The 16,543-nt window shown below is 35.8% G+C and overlaps 1 protein-coding gene across 1 annotated transcript in view; it reads right to left on the reverse strand.

Moving 5' to 3' along the window:
• Positions 1 to 16,543, reverse strand: part of CWC22 (CWC22 spliceosome associated protein homolog) — an 88,232-nt gene that overhangs the window by 45,166 nt on the left and 26,523 nt on the right. The window contains exons 6-13 of the mRNA XM_036746357.1: positions 16,213 to 16,341; positions 13,713 to 13,881; positions 13,289 to 13,342; positions 10,748 to 10,883; positions 10,452 to 10,658; positions 10,294 to 10,356; positions 4,381 to 4,482; positions 3,552 to 3,633 (exon numbers count right to left, since the gene is read on the reverse strand). Of these exons, the coding sequence (XP_036602252.1) occupies positions 3,552 to 3,633; positions 4,381 to 4,482; positions 10,294 to 10,356; positions 10,452 to 10,658; positions 10,748 to 10,883; positions 13,289 to 13,342; positions 13,713 to 13,881; positions 16,213 to 16,341 (942 nt within the window). The remainder of the gene's footprint in view (positions 1 to 3,551; positions 3,634 to 4,380; positions 4,483 to 10,293; positions 10,357 to 10,451; positions 10,659 to 10,747; positions 10,884 to 13,288; positions 13,343 to 13,712; positions 13,882 to 16,212; positions 16,342 to 16,543) is intronic.

Consider the following 16,543-nt stretch of genomic DNA (forward strand, 5'->3'; position numbering starts at 1 on the left):
TTTCTTTAGTTGTTGAGGGTGGGAGGGGGAAGAAAATAAATTCTTGTTAAAAGTTTAAAAAATTACATTTAAAAATATAATTTCTTACAGGTAACCTCTGGTTTGGCGCAACAAAAACACAATCTTTACCTGTTGTTACCCTGAGATCAACATCACAGGTCTCTTTTAAACCTGTTCTAGTCATTTTATGTCTTTCAGGCTTCTGTTTCTCAACATATTCTAACTGCCTAAGGCAATTCAACTGATTCATTAAACTACAAACTCTAGATGTTAGGAATGAAAAGATAAAAGAAAATAGCCTCTACACTCCAAAATGTTTACAAACTAGCAGGAGACTTAAGGCATGCAAAAATGGCTTTAGGTGAAAGCCATATCCTAAAGTCAAGTCCTAGGCTGGTTAGGCTATTCATTAAAAGATATGGATATTTAAGTGGTTCAAGGGCCTAAGGTTCAGCTGGTGGCATTCCTTCTTGGTCAACGTGATTGTTGTTCCTTCTCGTTTAGAAGAGGACCAATGACATCATGGGGTGATGCCTTGACTTGTCCATGAATGAGATTTAAAGTAAGGCAGAGTTGCACAAAGTCATCAGCCTCACTCTTCCACAGTCATCAATGTTCAGTGGCGAGTCAAAAGTCAAGATGACCAGAGATAGCCCAGGATGCAGTGGATGACCAATGTGTCTGATGCCTGATCAAGCTCAAAGTGCTCCACAGTGCCTGCTTCAGCCCCCTTCCTGGCCATTGGAACAAACTGTTCTCATCTGCCCATTCTGCCAGAGGAAGTCTTCACATGCTTGGGGTAGACACCCCCTAACTACCAATGGATTTGAGGCCTGTTGGTTTCCCTCAACCTGATTTAGCCTGTCTGCTGAGATGGGATTAATTTTACCAGGGAGTGGCTACTACTCATGCTAAGGCTCTCGAAGCCACAGGTAAGAGCTGGGATTAAAAAAACAGTCAATGAAAAAGGGAATTAAGACTTCTGACTTCTGATGAAGACCAGTAATACGACCAACAGTGGAAAAAGGAACTATACTACTAATGGACATCCATTTTCCATTCTGAGTACTCTTCCCCTGATCTAAGTAAGCCTCCTTTTGTTAACTGTTAGATGGACCAAAAATGTTGCGTTTTGTTCAATTTTAAACCTTAAATACTCAAGCAGCCTAGTAAGATTTGGATTTGCCTGGTCAGCCCTAGCCTAGTATATGGCTGTAATAAAAATGAAGACATTAAATGCAAATAAGAAGACCATATGAAGTGTTATGAGCAATTCAAAAAAGAATCACAGAAGGCATCGTAAAAGAAGTGGGATTTAAATTGGTCCCTGGAAAAAGAAAAATATTTAATGGGCAGAAAAGATAACATTTTGAGTAATGAGGGATGATAATCTGACAGTGTCATATGTTTTAGGAAAGTAAAGGAAAGGGATAGAGAAAATAAAGACATCTAACTCAGCAAAAAGAAAGTCTTAGTGCCTTAGAGAGACATTTCAGGGGAGTCATCACGATCAGTAAGGAGTTAAGGAAAGAGTAGATGGAGAGGAAATGGTGGTAGCACATAAAATCTATAATCTACTCTTTCTAGGATTCTGACAGTAAAGGGTGATAGTTGGGTTGGGGGGAGGGTGTTGAGGGGGTAGGTATGGGGGAAAGGAAGAAGGTCAAAGTTTTTTGGTTTTTTTTTTAAAATAGATATATGAAGCCTGAGTTTGGTTGTAAGAAGTGGAGGAGATGGGAATAAAGACAGAAGATGAGAAAGACTAGGTATGACCAAAGGATAAAGATTTCAGTGTAGATGGGAGAGGGTTTAGTCATGACAAAGACGGTTCCTCTATAGCTGGAGTCAAGTAAGAGCTAACAGGTTAAAACCCAGGAGGTTTAGGAGACAGAAGTTGAGGTAGCATCTTTCAAATGGCCGGGACTGTCTTATTAAATTACAAGAAGAGTGTCAGGCAGCTAAAGAGTAAACAAACAACCATTAAGAATGGGAACAGCACAAGAGTAGAGTGGCTTGGGCAACGACTGGCACAGGCTGAAGGACTGTGATCTAGAGCAGAGATCTCCAAAATTCTCCAAAATCGGCCCTCATAGGTGAAGTTTTTGCAACCTCATGACCTGATATTCAGGACAGAGATAGAAAAGGGGAAATTTTATAAGAGTTATTATATAACATTATATTATCCCTACTATAATACTGTTTATTCATTACCTTTCATTTTCACTAAAACACTTTAAAAGTTCATGTCATAAAGAGGTCTTCTAAATTCTTGAAGAAAATATTAACAATAAATCGCTATCTCTGGAATTTCGCAACCAAGGAAAGGAAAGCATAGGTCCAGCAATGGACTATGTTTGTCATTCAAGGACTTATACAGCAAAATTTGGAAGGCTATCATCAGAAGGTTGGTCAACCAAGTGATGGAATTTTGGCAGAGTGAGGGTGTGCACAGCAATTATAAGACTGTTTATTAAGGTGTGGGAATGATTATGATCAGAAAGGTAGCAGAAACAAACTGAATTTTGTACCTTTTGAAGTATTGAAGAAATAATGTATTTTATTCTGGTTAGTAAGAAAATGTGGACATTCTCAATGAAAAAAAAAGAAAGGCACTTCCAAAATAGTAATGGGGACTAATTTATAAGAAATTAGTAGAAATAGATATTTGATTAACAGAAAAGGCCAAAATGGAATGCCAATCTATTTTCTTGGAATATCACTTGTCCATTAAAGAAATCTAATTTTCTATGATAATTTAGCTGGAAAAGAATAAGGTATTTAATATACTTTTTCTCTTAAAAGAGAGTTGAAGAAAGTCAAGCCCAAACCAAAAAATTCCTAACCAGTATTTTGTCTTAAACATTCTACCATTTGAAGATGAATCTAAAGCCAAGAAAATTTTCAGACAGACTAAAAACAAGATGACTCCCACTTATGAATCATAGCTATTACATCATACCAAGTGGAAATATACAAAACCTAGTAACAAAACAAATCTGTGAAAACATTCTGCCCCCAGTATAAAATGTAAACACTCTATCTACCACCTCAATAGGTTTCTTCACATTCAAAACAACTGATGTATTAATTATTTAACATTGTCATGTATTTCTCTTCATAATTAAACTCAATGACTTCTAGTTTAAAAGGAATCGGTTTGTTTTCAAAATGTAGTTATTGCCTTTACTTAACCTCACTATGGAGGGTCTTTAAAATTTGCCTGAGGGCTTTTTTCTAGTATTATTCCTTTTTCCATGTAGACAGATCTGTTCCAATCTGCACCGCAACACACAGTATGAAAAAGTTAGCAGAGAATAACTCTTTGCTTAGAACCAGAACATGGAATCCAAACAAGCAAAAATAAATTATTAAATTTCCACCACATCACTAAACTGTAGGTGAAATGAGGAGCAGTTCTCAAGATTTTGCTCATGATTATATTTAACTACAAGAGAATGAGATGGTTAACAACATTTTATCATAAAACAAAGAGTATTAAAAAAAACCCCAGGCTACATAGGTACCTTCAATATATACAGCTAGGAGCTTACCTTGACTGAATAGCAAGATAAATTGTACGACGAAATGACACCAGATTGATTTCTGTTTTGTCATGGATAGTCACTTTTTGTCCTGGAAGAAAACAGCAAAATTTTGAAAACATCAAAATAAATATGAAACAAATGCAAACAAACTTTTATATTATTATTAAAAATGTCAAATCATATTTTTGCAAATTATTTTCTCAGTTGCAAGATAGGTGGACAGTCCTAGAATCTGCAGCCAGTAACCTCACTGAAGTATTAGGGTAAAATCTAATCTAGCATGTTCTGTGGCAGACTCTAGGAGGAGAATCAACTTACATTGTAAAATCCTTTAAAAATAAGGCCACAGTATCAATCTAAATGTGACCTTTTTTAAAAGAAAAAAAAATGGACTTTTCTCTTAGTAGGCAACATTGCTTCAAAAAGTTTCTGAACCTAAGAAAACTCCCTGCTCCCTAAATAAACTGTCCATTTACTAAAAGGATTTCTTCATGTTACTGTTTGATAAAGTAACATTTCAATAAAGGGCATCTAGATGCTTTAGAAGAATTCACTCATTTATGGGTGAACTATTAACTTTCTGAGAATAAATGACACAACAGATCAATACAAAATCTGAAGTACAATGTAAATGTGAATGTTAGCCATGCTTGTAGTCCCTCTAATTCATGAAAACCATATGCATTTTTAAGTTCTAAAATGAAGCACAGCAAGTAAAAGCATAAATATCAATCTGCCCTTTAAATAAATTAACAGGCTTATTGTTAGAATTAATTACATAAGTATTATATTTTTCTCAAGTACTACTGAAATAACTTGGACAAAAAATGTTTACCTTCTTCATCTTCATCCCCCTCTTCTTCTTCCTCCTCATCTTCTTCACTACTTCCAGCATCTTGGTCTGTGTTTGAATCACTGTCACCTTCATCAAGAATTTCTAGAAAAAACAAAGTAGGTAATAAAATCAAAGCAAGATATAAAGGTCACATGTCACCTGTATCACATTTTGAAAACAGTATGCTTGGTTCACTCTGTGTTTCAGGGCAGTAGGAGAGCACCAACCTCTTAAATACATATGAGCCAACTCAGAGGGCTCTCCTAGAAAAAAACATTATCCTTCTGCCAAAGAAAGCTAGGTGATCATGACACAAAGACTGAACCAGCAGAATGAAGAGGAAAAACTCGCTGGTAGATTTTCAAAAGACAATGTGAAAAATTTTAGGCTGGAAACTGGCATATTTTGGGAGGCAAAGATATTTATTTCATCATAAGAAGGAGAGTTGTCAACTATGAGAGGCCAGGGTAGAGTAGAGAAGATGAATAAGGCTGCTAAGAATTCCAGGGATCTCAAAAGCATTTTATAGAACACGAAAAAGGCAAAAAAAAAAAAAAAAAAAAAAAAAAACCTCATTATTTATTACGCATTTCATGCTATACACGGACATCTTTTAAATGGTGAACATCAAAATCAAAAATACAGCCCATCTAAAGAGTGGTCAAATGTAAAATGAACAGTTGCAGAAATTTTGCTTTGAACAAGTACCATTTGTTCCATTAGTCTTACAGAAGGGTTTGTACTAGCTTAAAACCTATTGAACTTCTGGTCTTCTAAAATCATTTGTTTGATGATACTGTCCATAAGGTCAGTGAGTTTTTCATATCTTTTAAAATATGTAATTTCAGTAGCATGGGTAAACTCTTCCATATCTCTGTCAATGAGATTTATGAGCTACTGTACTCCCACATCACCTGCTGACCAAGCTTACCTAGGCTTCTCTCAAATAGCAAACTTCTAGTGATGAGGGTCTCTGACCTCACCAAGGCTGGTATTTGGTCAAAAGGCACACAGTATGGTGCTGAACCTACCACATAAAGCCTTTCTAGTTTGGAAGGGGCTGTATCACCTTATATTTAGTTGGCAAAGTCTTCAGGAACCTAGAGTCATTTTCATGCCATGAGGCAATCAGAGCTTTGAAGTCAAAACAATGCAAAAGGATCATATTCAATTAATTCCTGCTTTTATGTGGATTCTAAGTCCATAAATACAAATGTATACCTGGAAGCTGCCAAATACATATTCTTGGCAGAAGTATTACCTAACAGGAAAAGAGAATGATACCATTTCAATGGTATACTAGCAACAAAATTTGCCAGTTCTCTTAAGGAGGTAGAAAAATTCTAATATTGAAAGTTCAAAATTTCACATCATAGCTTAGATACACTTTTTTATGAGGAAAATAATAAGCATTCAAGAAAGTCAGTCAGTCAATAAACAATAAATGAGTGCCCCCTATGTACCAGGCACTGTGCTAAGCACTGGGGATACAAAGAAAGATTAGATAGTCCTTGTTCTGAAGGAGCTGATAGTCTAATAGGGTAGATAATATCAAAATAACTGCAAACAAGCTACAGAGAGGGTAAACAGAAAATAATCAATAGAGAGAAGGCACAAAATGAAAGGGATTAGGAATGGCTTCAAGTAGGTGAGATTTTAGCTGGAACCTGAAGGAAGCCAGGCAAGTAGAAGGTGGAGATGAAGAAAGGGAACATTCCAGGCATGAGGGACAGTGGCTGGAAATGACCAGTCAGGCAATGAAGTGCCTTGGTATCTTGCTCCAGGAACAGCAAGGAATCCAAAGTCAGAGTCGGGGTGGGGGAGTGCGTGAAGTGTACAAAGATTAGGAAGGTGGAGTGATGGATAGGTTACGAAGGGCTCTGAATGTCAAAAGGCACCTTCTATTTGATCCTGGAAGTGATAAGGAGCCACTGGAGTGGGGGAGGAGGCAGGGGACAATATGGTCAGGAAGGAACAATATGGTCAGGCACTTTAGGAAGATCACTTTGATAGCTAAGAGAAAGATGGACTGGGGTGAGGAGAGACTTGAGGCAGGCAAAGCAACCGGCAGATAACCAAAATGGTCCAAGAGTAAAGTGGTAAGACCTATACCAGGGTGGTAGCAGTGTCAGTGAAGAGAAGGGGGCATATATGAGAGATGCTAAGAAGTTAAAATAAGACACTGGCAACAGACCAGATATGGGGAGTGAGAGAAAATGAGGAGTTGAGGATTCCTTGACACTTACCCTGTATTGTAAGCCTGGAAGACTAGGTGGATGCTGGTACCCTCAATGGTATTAGGGAAATTGGGAACAGATTTAGGGGGAAAGATAGTAAATTCTGTTTTGGACATGTTGAGTTTAAGATGTCTATGGTACATCCAATTTGAGATGTCCAAGAAGCAAATGGAGATGCGAGACTAGCAGTCAACAAAGAAGTCTGGGCTGGTTAAGCAGATTTGGGAATCATCAGCATAGAGATGATAACTGAATCCATGGGAGCTGAAGAGATCAACATGAAATGGTACAGGGGGAAGAAAATAACAGGGTCTAGGACAGAGCCCCATGGGATACTCATGGTTAACAGGAATGACCTGGATGAAAAGATTTAGTGAAGGAGACTGAGGAGTGGTAAGAAAGGGAGAAGAGATCCAGTAGAGAGAAGCATCATGAAAACCTGAAGAGAACAAAGTATCTAGGATGAAAGAGTGATCAAGAACGTCAAAGGCTGGTCAAGAAGGATGAGAACTGAGGAAAGGTCATTAGATTCGGCAATTAAAAGATGATTAGTAACGTTGCAGAGAGAAATTTTGATTGAGTGATGAGATCAGAAGCCAGTCTGTAAAGAGTTAAGAAAATGGAGAGAATCCCTTGTTTCCCAAATGCTACCAGACACAAAGCAAAGTCAACACAGCTCACTAGGCCGTCCTGTGTTAGTAACACTGGAACCATCCTTTAATACTGTCCCCTAGCGATGAAAAATATTTTTGAAAGAATGGAAGTCAAAGAAACTCCAATGAGTATTTCCATCAGTTTCTCTAGACCTACAGTGGATTTTGCTTAACTATGAAAGCTAATTAAATTTCATTTTAATTAACTGGAAAATTTTTAAAAATGAGAGATTACATTTCCAGCTATTGGCATACTGCCAAGACCCTTGACGATGGGATAAACAGGGGGAAAAAAAGGAATAAAGATGGGACTTCTAACTTCTCCAGGAACAAATGCTAACTTTACAATAAGAGAAAGAGCTAACTTAGCTAAAATTTCTATGCGTGTAAATAACCTAAGGGAATGAATTTGTAATTACAATTAAAATGTTCTTTAATTTTGATTCCCTAAATCAAAATAACCAATTTGGATACAAGAAACAAACAAATAGTTTCGGTTTTTTTTATTAATGAGTAGACATTTATTATATATCTACAATTCATTATGCTTGATGCTATAAAAGTTAAACAATAAAAAGACACTTCAATAGTTTTCATTCTAGATATAGAGACAATATTGAGACATAAGACAACTGGGAACAATTCAAAATAATATATAATGGTTAAATTGTATAATACAGACTTTTAGTGCGATAAAGGACATTTTAGAGGGGCAGGGGAAGATAGCATGAGCAAATGCTCAGAGACACATAAATGAAATAAATGGTCAGAAGGTAGGACATGCTAGAGTAGAAGGGCTGAGGAAGAGAGAGGAATACCTAAGAGTCAAATTACATCCAATAGGAGGAGGGATAACAACTAAATTTTGGATGGGTAAAGTTAGTGAAATTAGACAGGTAACTATTACGTAATCATGGTATGAAATGATGAGAATGATTTCTAAAGACATTTTGAGGGAACAGTTGACAGGACTGGGAGAATAGACTGGATTTAGATGACTAAGGAGAGATAATAGTCAAAGATAATTCTAAGATTTCTTTGGCCTAAGCCATTTGAGCCACCTTGGATATATCACTTAACCTCTCTGGGCCTGAAAAGAAGTAAATAGGGTGGGGGAGGAGTAAATTAGACAATCTCTAATGCATTTTATTACTCTAAATCCTATATTAAAACAAGAATGGGGAACTTGGGAAGAGAAGCTGATTTGAGGTCATAGTTGATGAGTTCAACTTTAGACATGGCTGATTAGATACAGTTACAGGATATCTGAGAAGAAATGTTCAATAGAGAGACTAAAATGCAGAGATGACACAAAGCTGAAGGTAGAGGCTAGAGATCAAGATGTGGATGTCATCCTCATTTGCATTTGGCCATTTGGCTGATAAAAGCAATAGAGGTAAAACTCACTATTTTTTTTTAAAGTAAATACATTAAAAACAATGTGATATTATAGATGATAGGATCATAGCTAGAAGGGACCTCATAGGTCCAAGCTTCGCAATGTGCAGATGAGGAAACTTAGGCCCAAAGAGGAAAAGTCTGTCTGAGGTTACATAGGAAATTTTGTAAATATCAGAAATGGAATTTGAACTTAGGTCCGCTGACTCAAAATCCAGTACTCCGTTCACTGTGCCATAATGCCTCCTGTAAGGCCCAATGCTGACTCAGAAGAAGACTGTCATGTTAAATTCTCAGTCAGCTTGCTGGTTCATCAGCTATATCATGCCCTAACTCTGGGCATACCCTACGGCTGTCTTGAGTCCTCTTCTCATCCCTCTCTAAATTTTCTCACTCAGGAACTTCAATAGCTCCTGTGGGTTTAAGTATTATCTATATGTCTCCACCTGTGGTTTTTCTTCTGAGCTATAGCCCTGTATCAACAACACTTACTGGGCATTTCAAATCTGAGGTCCCATAAACATCTCCAACTCAACAAGTTCAAAATGGAGCCTATTATTTTCCCCCAAAGTCATCTTTCTGAAATCTCTCCTTTCCCCCCACCCCCCAATCAAGGACACCAACATCCTTCTAGTCACTTAGGTTTGTAACCTCAGTGTTATCTGTTCCTCATTCTTACTTAACCTACAAATGAAGTTAGCTGCTATTTCTTCTCCAACTCTTGTAACTGGCCAATTTTGCCTATTCATGCCCCCCCCCCCAGTTTAGGCTCTTATCGTTTCTCAGTACAATAACCTGCTAATTTTTCTTCCTACATTGTGTCTCTCCCTCTCCAATCAATCATTCATAGAGCTGCCTAAGTAATTTCCCTAAAGCATAGATCTTACTATGTGACTTTCCAATTCAGTAAAATCTGGTAGCTTCCTATTATAATATATAAACTTCGCTATTTGGCATTTATAGCCTGGTCTTAATTTTATTTTACGTTATTCCCATCCCCAGCCTTTACAGTCCTGCCAAACTGGCCTTCTTGCTATTCTTAACAGATGACATTTCAACTTTTAATTTCATGCCTTTACACTGGCATCTTTATGTCTAGAAGATACTTCTTCCTCACCTCTGCTTCTTAGAATCCCTTATTTTCTTCAAGATTTAACTCAAGTACCCCCTTCTGCATAATGATTTTTCTGAGGACACAATCCCCTGGATCTTATTGTCCTCTCACCCCAAATTACTTTGCATTTTATATTCTCTATATACTTATTTATGGACACGTAGTTTTTTTTTCCCCAAAATAGTGCAAGCGCCTCGAGCACAGGGGCTATTCCATTTGTTATCATATTCCCAGTGCCTAGTGTGATGCCTGATACCCAGGAGATGCTTATTAAATGCATACTGATGCTGGTAGATTGAATATAGGATATTCAATTCAATTAGGAATTAATATGCCTGGTTCCTAAACAGTTGTTCTATTTTTTTTTAAATTCTTGAGCTGTTAAAACAATGGGCACAATTCTTACAAATTAAATGAAATAACCACAAAAACACTCCATAAAAATTTAAAACTACAGTTGTGTAGGCTTTTTTTAAAACTTGAGAATCAATTTAAATAAAATTCTACTTACCTTTCTTAATAGTTTTGTATTTCTCTTCATTTTCCATAAAATTAGGATCCAGCTTGAAGACATCTTTTGAAAAAGAAAAAGTGTATTTTAAAATCAAGAAAACACTCATGATATTTATACTGAACCCCAAACATGGTTTTCTTTGATGTCTGACTTACTAAGCACATCCTCTGGATTATAGTCATCTTCCAATGGAAGCATATGAGTAAACTGATCTTCTTCCTCTACTAGATCAAGTCCTTCCAGAACAACAGGGTGATCCTTGAATCCATCCTTACGTACTGCAAACATAACTTCAATCATATACTGAACTCGTTTGTCAATTTCAGATTCATGAAGAATGTTGCGAAGGCGTTCAAATATAGCTATAATTCAAAAGAAAAAAGTTATCTGAATAAAAGACTCACACAATATTCAACCAAAACCTCAACTCTACAGTAAAGGATATACTTACCATTAATTCCCCTAGGTGATACTTCCATCAATTTTAGGCCACATTCTTTAAGAAATCCAATTGCTACTTCTACACTATCATCTGTTGGTCTTTCGAGAAGTAGGGTGAGCATCTCTAAACATAAAACTTCATGTGCCTATAAGAGTGGGATGTAATATGATTAAAAGAACATGCTTTCCAAAAATCACTAACAAAATAATACTTTAAATTACATAATGTCAATGAAAATTTCTTACGATGGCAACGCTGGGCTATAAGCCAATAAGCTCTATTACTAGCTACAGATTAGCTGACACCAATATCTAAATCAGACAGTACATTTATTTTTTCCATTTCCATTTTCCACTTTTGTACATCTAAAACTTATTAACAAATCTTCCCAAATTGTTCAAATGTTAACTCAGACTGAATAGAGGGACTGGTTGACTATGACTTGTTCCTAGCCACACCTGCTGCACACCAAGTTCCTTCTACCAAGCCCAACCCTTCATCCTGCAGCCTTAATCCAACCCTTGGAATTCCTCAGTGGATATAGCCTCTAATTGGATGGCTTCTCCCAGGACATCTAGTAGAAGAGTGCCTAAAGCCAGCCTAGACTAATTCTGATCCAGGATGCACTCCAGACTTCCTACACAATGGAAGGAGGGGCAAATCTTTGTATTCCCTCCTCCTCTTTTCAGCCTCTTTTTAGGTGCTGACATTCCCATTAGAATCAAGCTCTTTGAGGGCAGGGGCTGTCTTTATTTGTACTTTTAAATTCCCAACACAGTGCCTGGCATATTGTAGTTGCTATTCAGCCCTGTCTGACTCTTTCTGACCTGTGGACCATAGCAGGCCAATATTGTCTATGGGATTTTCTTGGCAAAAAATACTGGGAGTAGTTTCTCCAACGGATTAAGGCATACTGAGGTTAGGTAACTTGCCCATAATCACAAGCTAGGAAGTGTCTGAGGACATATTTGAACTCAGGTCTTCTTCACTCAGGCCCAGCACTCTATCCAGTGAACTACCTAGCTGCCTCTGACATGGTAAGGGCTTAATAAATGACTGAAAAGCTGACCAATGGCATCAACTTAGCAATATTCTCTTCATATTTAGTTAGATAAATGCCATTATTTTACCATCTTCAATCTATAATTTAAAATTCAACATTTAAGTTGAGAGCATTTTTAATAATTTTGGATTAGGAATATGTTATTTTATATAATTTTCTCTGATTAAAGCATTATATGCATCTAATAATTCAACTTTTTAATATCTCTCATTATATGAATGTTAATAAATCAAAAAAAAACCCATAAGCTTTTGGTAAAGGAAAAAAAATACTATAACTCTACAAAATGAATTAAATTATCAGTGCAAAAAAAAAAATTAAGAGCCATGTTTAAAGTTTCATTTTGATAAGTAATACCATAAATAATCTAGAAGCAAATTTAGAATAGAATAATTTTATGAGGAAAATTTATCATAAAAACAATGTTTCTTATAATGGAGCCAAAGGATTTAGACAACCCTTTCTAAAAATCAGTCATACATTACAAGAAGGAAAAAAAGTTTAAATTTCATAATGAATAACATCAAAAATAAAAACAAAATAAAATAATAATCTCATGTCTATTACAGAAAAATAATGCTTCCACTCCACAGAAAAGGAGACATAAAATACATCAACTTAATTTTTTGGCAAAAGCCTTGAAAATATTTTTAATTAGCTTTATGCTATTCACTACAGCATTGCAAATCTTGTGCAATTTTGCAGTGTCTCAGTATATATAACATCAGTCGTTTATGGTCTTAAGGAAAGGTTTATTTGTACTCTCACGGTACCTGTAGAGGTAATCCTCAATTATTTTTTTATGAGTCAGAGTGGAACCCTGGCACTTAGTAACCTTAAACAAAGTTCATTTTCATTAATTATTTCTCTCAACCTAGAAACTACAACATATATGAAAAGTAAGCTTTTTAAGTAAGGTCAGTATCAATTTTGCTACTTGCCAAGATTATAAGCTTAATTATTTTAGAGAAAAAGACTACTGAATAAGGAAATATGTTTGACTTTGAGCCAAATGAATTAAAAAGTATCACACTGAAATGAAAGTATATTTACCAATAATACAGATGACAATTATTTCTCTTATTTGTTTAAAAAGAATAACCTGAAGGCAAAGATAAAGATACAGAAAATGACATTGCCTACTATGTTCCCATAATTAGGGTCTAATGAACAAGTGAGTGGGAAAAATAGCTTCCAATTTTAGTCTCAAGATTAAAAATTAAAGTTGCACTATTTAAAACTGCAGTAATTTGTAAAGAGCATCCATGTGTAGTCTGCTAGTGACATAATACACAAATGTAAAAAAAAAGCCTAGATATTTTCTAGTTCTTTATTAAATTATATTAGAGGTGTTCATTACAGTTTTAACTAAAATATTGAAGAAGAAAATAAGTGTTGCATATCATAAGAAAAAAGCAACAACAAAGGATATGTTATATGGCTAGGTTCCCTATTTCAAGGAATAGGTCAAAATTTCAAGTACTTACCACATTCTGGTTAATAAGGTGGGCAACAAATTTCGAAGCAGTTAGACAAAGTTGCTGCAAAATGAAGCAACAGAAAGAGTTACATAGTAAACTCGACTTCCTGAGTCTTAAACATCTTCATTTAGTTTCTACAGCATTTTAATAATTTATATAAAATGTAATTAGTATGAAAAGGCTTATTTTTTTCAAGCAGGAAAATAGGTACACCAAAATTTTTTAAAATATCACAGCATGAACAACATTTACATATACAGAATAAGTTGGAGGTTTTAGTGGTGCTAATTCATTGTAATTTATCACTGGAAAAATGCTACAGAATTGTAAGAATTTAAGTATTTTTAACCTTCCTTTTTACAGTATTAGATCTGTACCATCCAGCAATCTGTACCATTGCAGCATTTAGAATGCAAAATCTATTACATACCTTATCATTTCTTCGATAGCCTTTTCGAAAATTGAGAATTAGTCTCTTGAGGATCAGTTCTCCAATGTTGGGGAACTTTGAGTTGATAATTGCCACAAGGGCTGCATAAACATGGGTAAAGATTGGAGATGCACTTTGCGCTTGTAAAACAGAGCGAGACAGCAATCCCCTGTGATTTTTTAAAACAGAAAAATATAACGAAACTTTCTTTAGATAAATTTATAAAAATCACTACAATCTTTCCAAATAAAAAAATACCTTTGTCAACAATTCTAATGCAGTAACAGTATTTTCTCATACAAGTAACTGTGAGAACCAAATAAAGACCAAATTTTTCAGCACTTTTAATAAACACATGCTAGAGGGTCTTCACAACTCTAAATTAATCCTACCCCTCCAACCCAGGAGTAGGCTGACATAGTTTTGTCTCTTTTAGCTCCTATTTCTTCTAACTCAGGACCTCTGGCATTCTAAAAGAATTCAGAAGGAAAATGTTTATAAAGAAAAGAACTAAGCAAAAAATTACAAAAAGACTCAAAGATAAACTCACTTCAAAAATATTGGTTTTAAAATTGTTGCTGTTCAGTTGTTTCAGTTGTGTTTAATTCTTCATGACCCCATTTAGAATTTTCTTGGCAAAGATACTGGAGTGGTTTATTATTTCTTTCTCCAGCTCATTTTACAGATGAGGAAACTGAGACAAAGGTTAATGGCTTGCCCAAGGTCACAAAGTAAGTATCTGATGCCAGATATGAACTCAGGAAGATGACTCTTTCTAACTCCAGGCTCAGCACTTTATCTACTGTGCCACCTAGCCACCCTTCACAACAGACTTTAGCTACAGCACTAATATATAACATATCTATGTCATAAATGCTAAAGGCAGACTAAGAAAAGATTTTCTATGAAACACAGACTACTATCACCATAAGGGAGGGACTGGAGAGAAATTAAAATTGGACAATGTTTGTTTGGGAAGACCTTTCTACCACTTTGAAAAAGTCTCTCTCCCACATCATGGCAGTTCTTGTTTTCATTCACCAACCCTCCTGCAAATCAATACCCTAATGGTTACCTATAGTTGTCAAAGCCTCCAATTTCAGCACTGTGAAGAGGTCTGCCTGATTCCCTAATTTATATCTACTCTCCACCCTCACCTCCTGCTCCTCAATCAAAATCCATCAGTCTTGCCTAACTAAACTAAGAAGAAAGCCAACAGCCTAAGTTATTGTTGTTATTTGTACTTTGTTCTCAAAGATGACCATGGCATCAGGAAGGTGATGCCATGACTTGCAAGTGAACTGGATTTCAGCGAGGAAGGGCTCTGCAAAATCACCAGCCTCACTTTTTCCTTGGAAGCCATCTGGGTTCAGTGGCAAGATAAAAATCAGGACAACTGGAGATGGCCCCATGCAGTGGGAAATTCTGATCTCAGTTTGACTGAAGGCAACACCCATTTAGTGATTAAGGCTAGGTAAGAAATGAGACAAAGAGTGGCCTCTTTTACCTAATGAAAGAAAAAAAAATTCAATCTGGGAAGTGAAGACCCTTTCCAGCCAAAACAGAAACATTTTCTCTGAGCTAATCAGAGTCCAAACAATAACCACTAAGTGAGGCTTTGGCTGGGACCTAATCAATGACAGCCAGAGGGAACTGGGTTTAAGGCATAGTCCTTAAGAAAGAAATGTAACCGATAAACCCCAAGATATCTAGCAAGCTTTCAGTGAGAGAAATTCATATTCCTTTGGGCAGAACACCCTTAAGTAAAGGTAGGACACCCTATGTGGAGAGAGGGAGATGAAGGAGAGGAGAGGAACAACTAAGTTATACTACAGTGCGAATGCCCAACAGAATTAAACCTTCTAACAGGGTATCCAAGCCTCCCTCCACCCAAGTAAATGGCAAGGTGTTTCCTTTTTCTTTCTCTTTTTTAAACCACCACTGCCTAACACCACATATAGGCACTTAATAAATGTGTGCTGAATGAATAAGAGAAGGAGGTATACAGAAGTACTTTAAAAACTGTAAAGCATCAAAGAAATATAAAGCTGTATTATTTCTGTTGTTTTCTTACCCTTGTGACAACACAGTATTGGACAACATGGGATACCGATGTCCCTCTTATTAAAATAGGTTTCTCACTTTCTAAATTCTCAGCCCATTATTTTATTTATTTTTAAAAGGCTATTGAAATAAGGTTGTTAAAAATTTGATCAGTTTAAGGCATTGAGTATGAACAATAACAACTGGATGACAAGTTCTACTGAGAACAGGTAAGCATATATGTGCGCACATGTTTCATGATGACCTATTAAAATCTAAGTCAGACAGTCTGTAGTTTAATCAGAATTCGCATGAAATGAATAGATATATACCAATGAAAGAAAACGGCACAAAATTACAAAGATTAATATGTGTATTTTAACATAGTATTTTTTTTTGCCATTATTGCTAGGTTACTTTTTTAAAAGTAATATGAAATGAAGTAATTGATACTTACCTTCCCCTAACTATATTTTCTTGAAGGAGTTCTTGAATGATGATCCCTATATTAGAAATGTTCACTTTATTGATAAGACCATTGATTGACTTCTTCAAGGCCTCCCAGCTCATCCTTTGGTATGCTAAGCTATAAGAAATTTAAAAGTAGGTAAATCAAAGGATGTTATGCTACCTTCTAAATATACTCATAGATAATACCAAGTAGAGATATAAAAATTAATCCAACAATACTGCTTTTTAAAAAATTTCATTTTTATCATAAATACACAAAGTATATATATTATACTGTGACCAAAGAAATAAATGCCTAACTTCCTAAATTAAAAACT

Source organism: Trichosurus vulpecula, chromosome 2 (assembly GCF_011100635.1).
Source record: "Trichosurus vulpecula isolate mTriVul1 chromosome 2, mTriVul1.pri, whole genome shotgun sequence".
NCBI classification, from domain to species: domain Eukaryota; kingdom Metazoa; phylum Chordata; class Mammalia; order Diprotodontia; family Phalangeridae; genus Trichosurus; species Trichosurus vulpecula.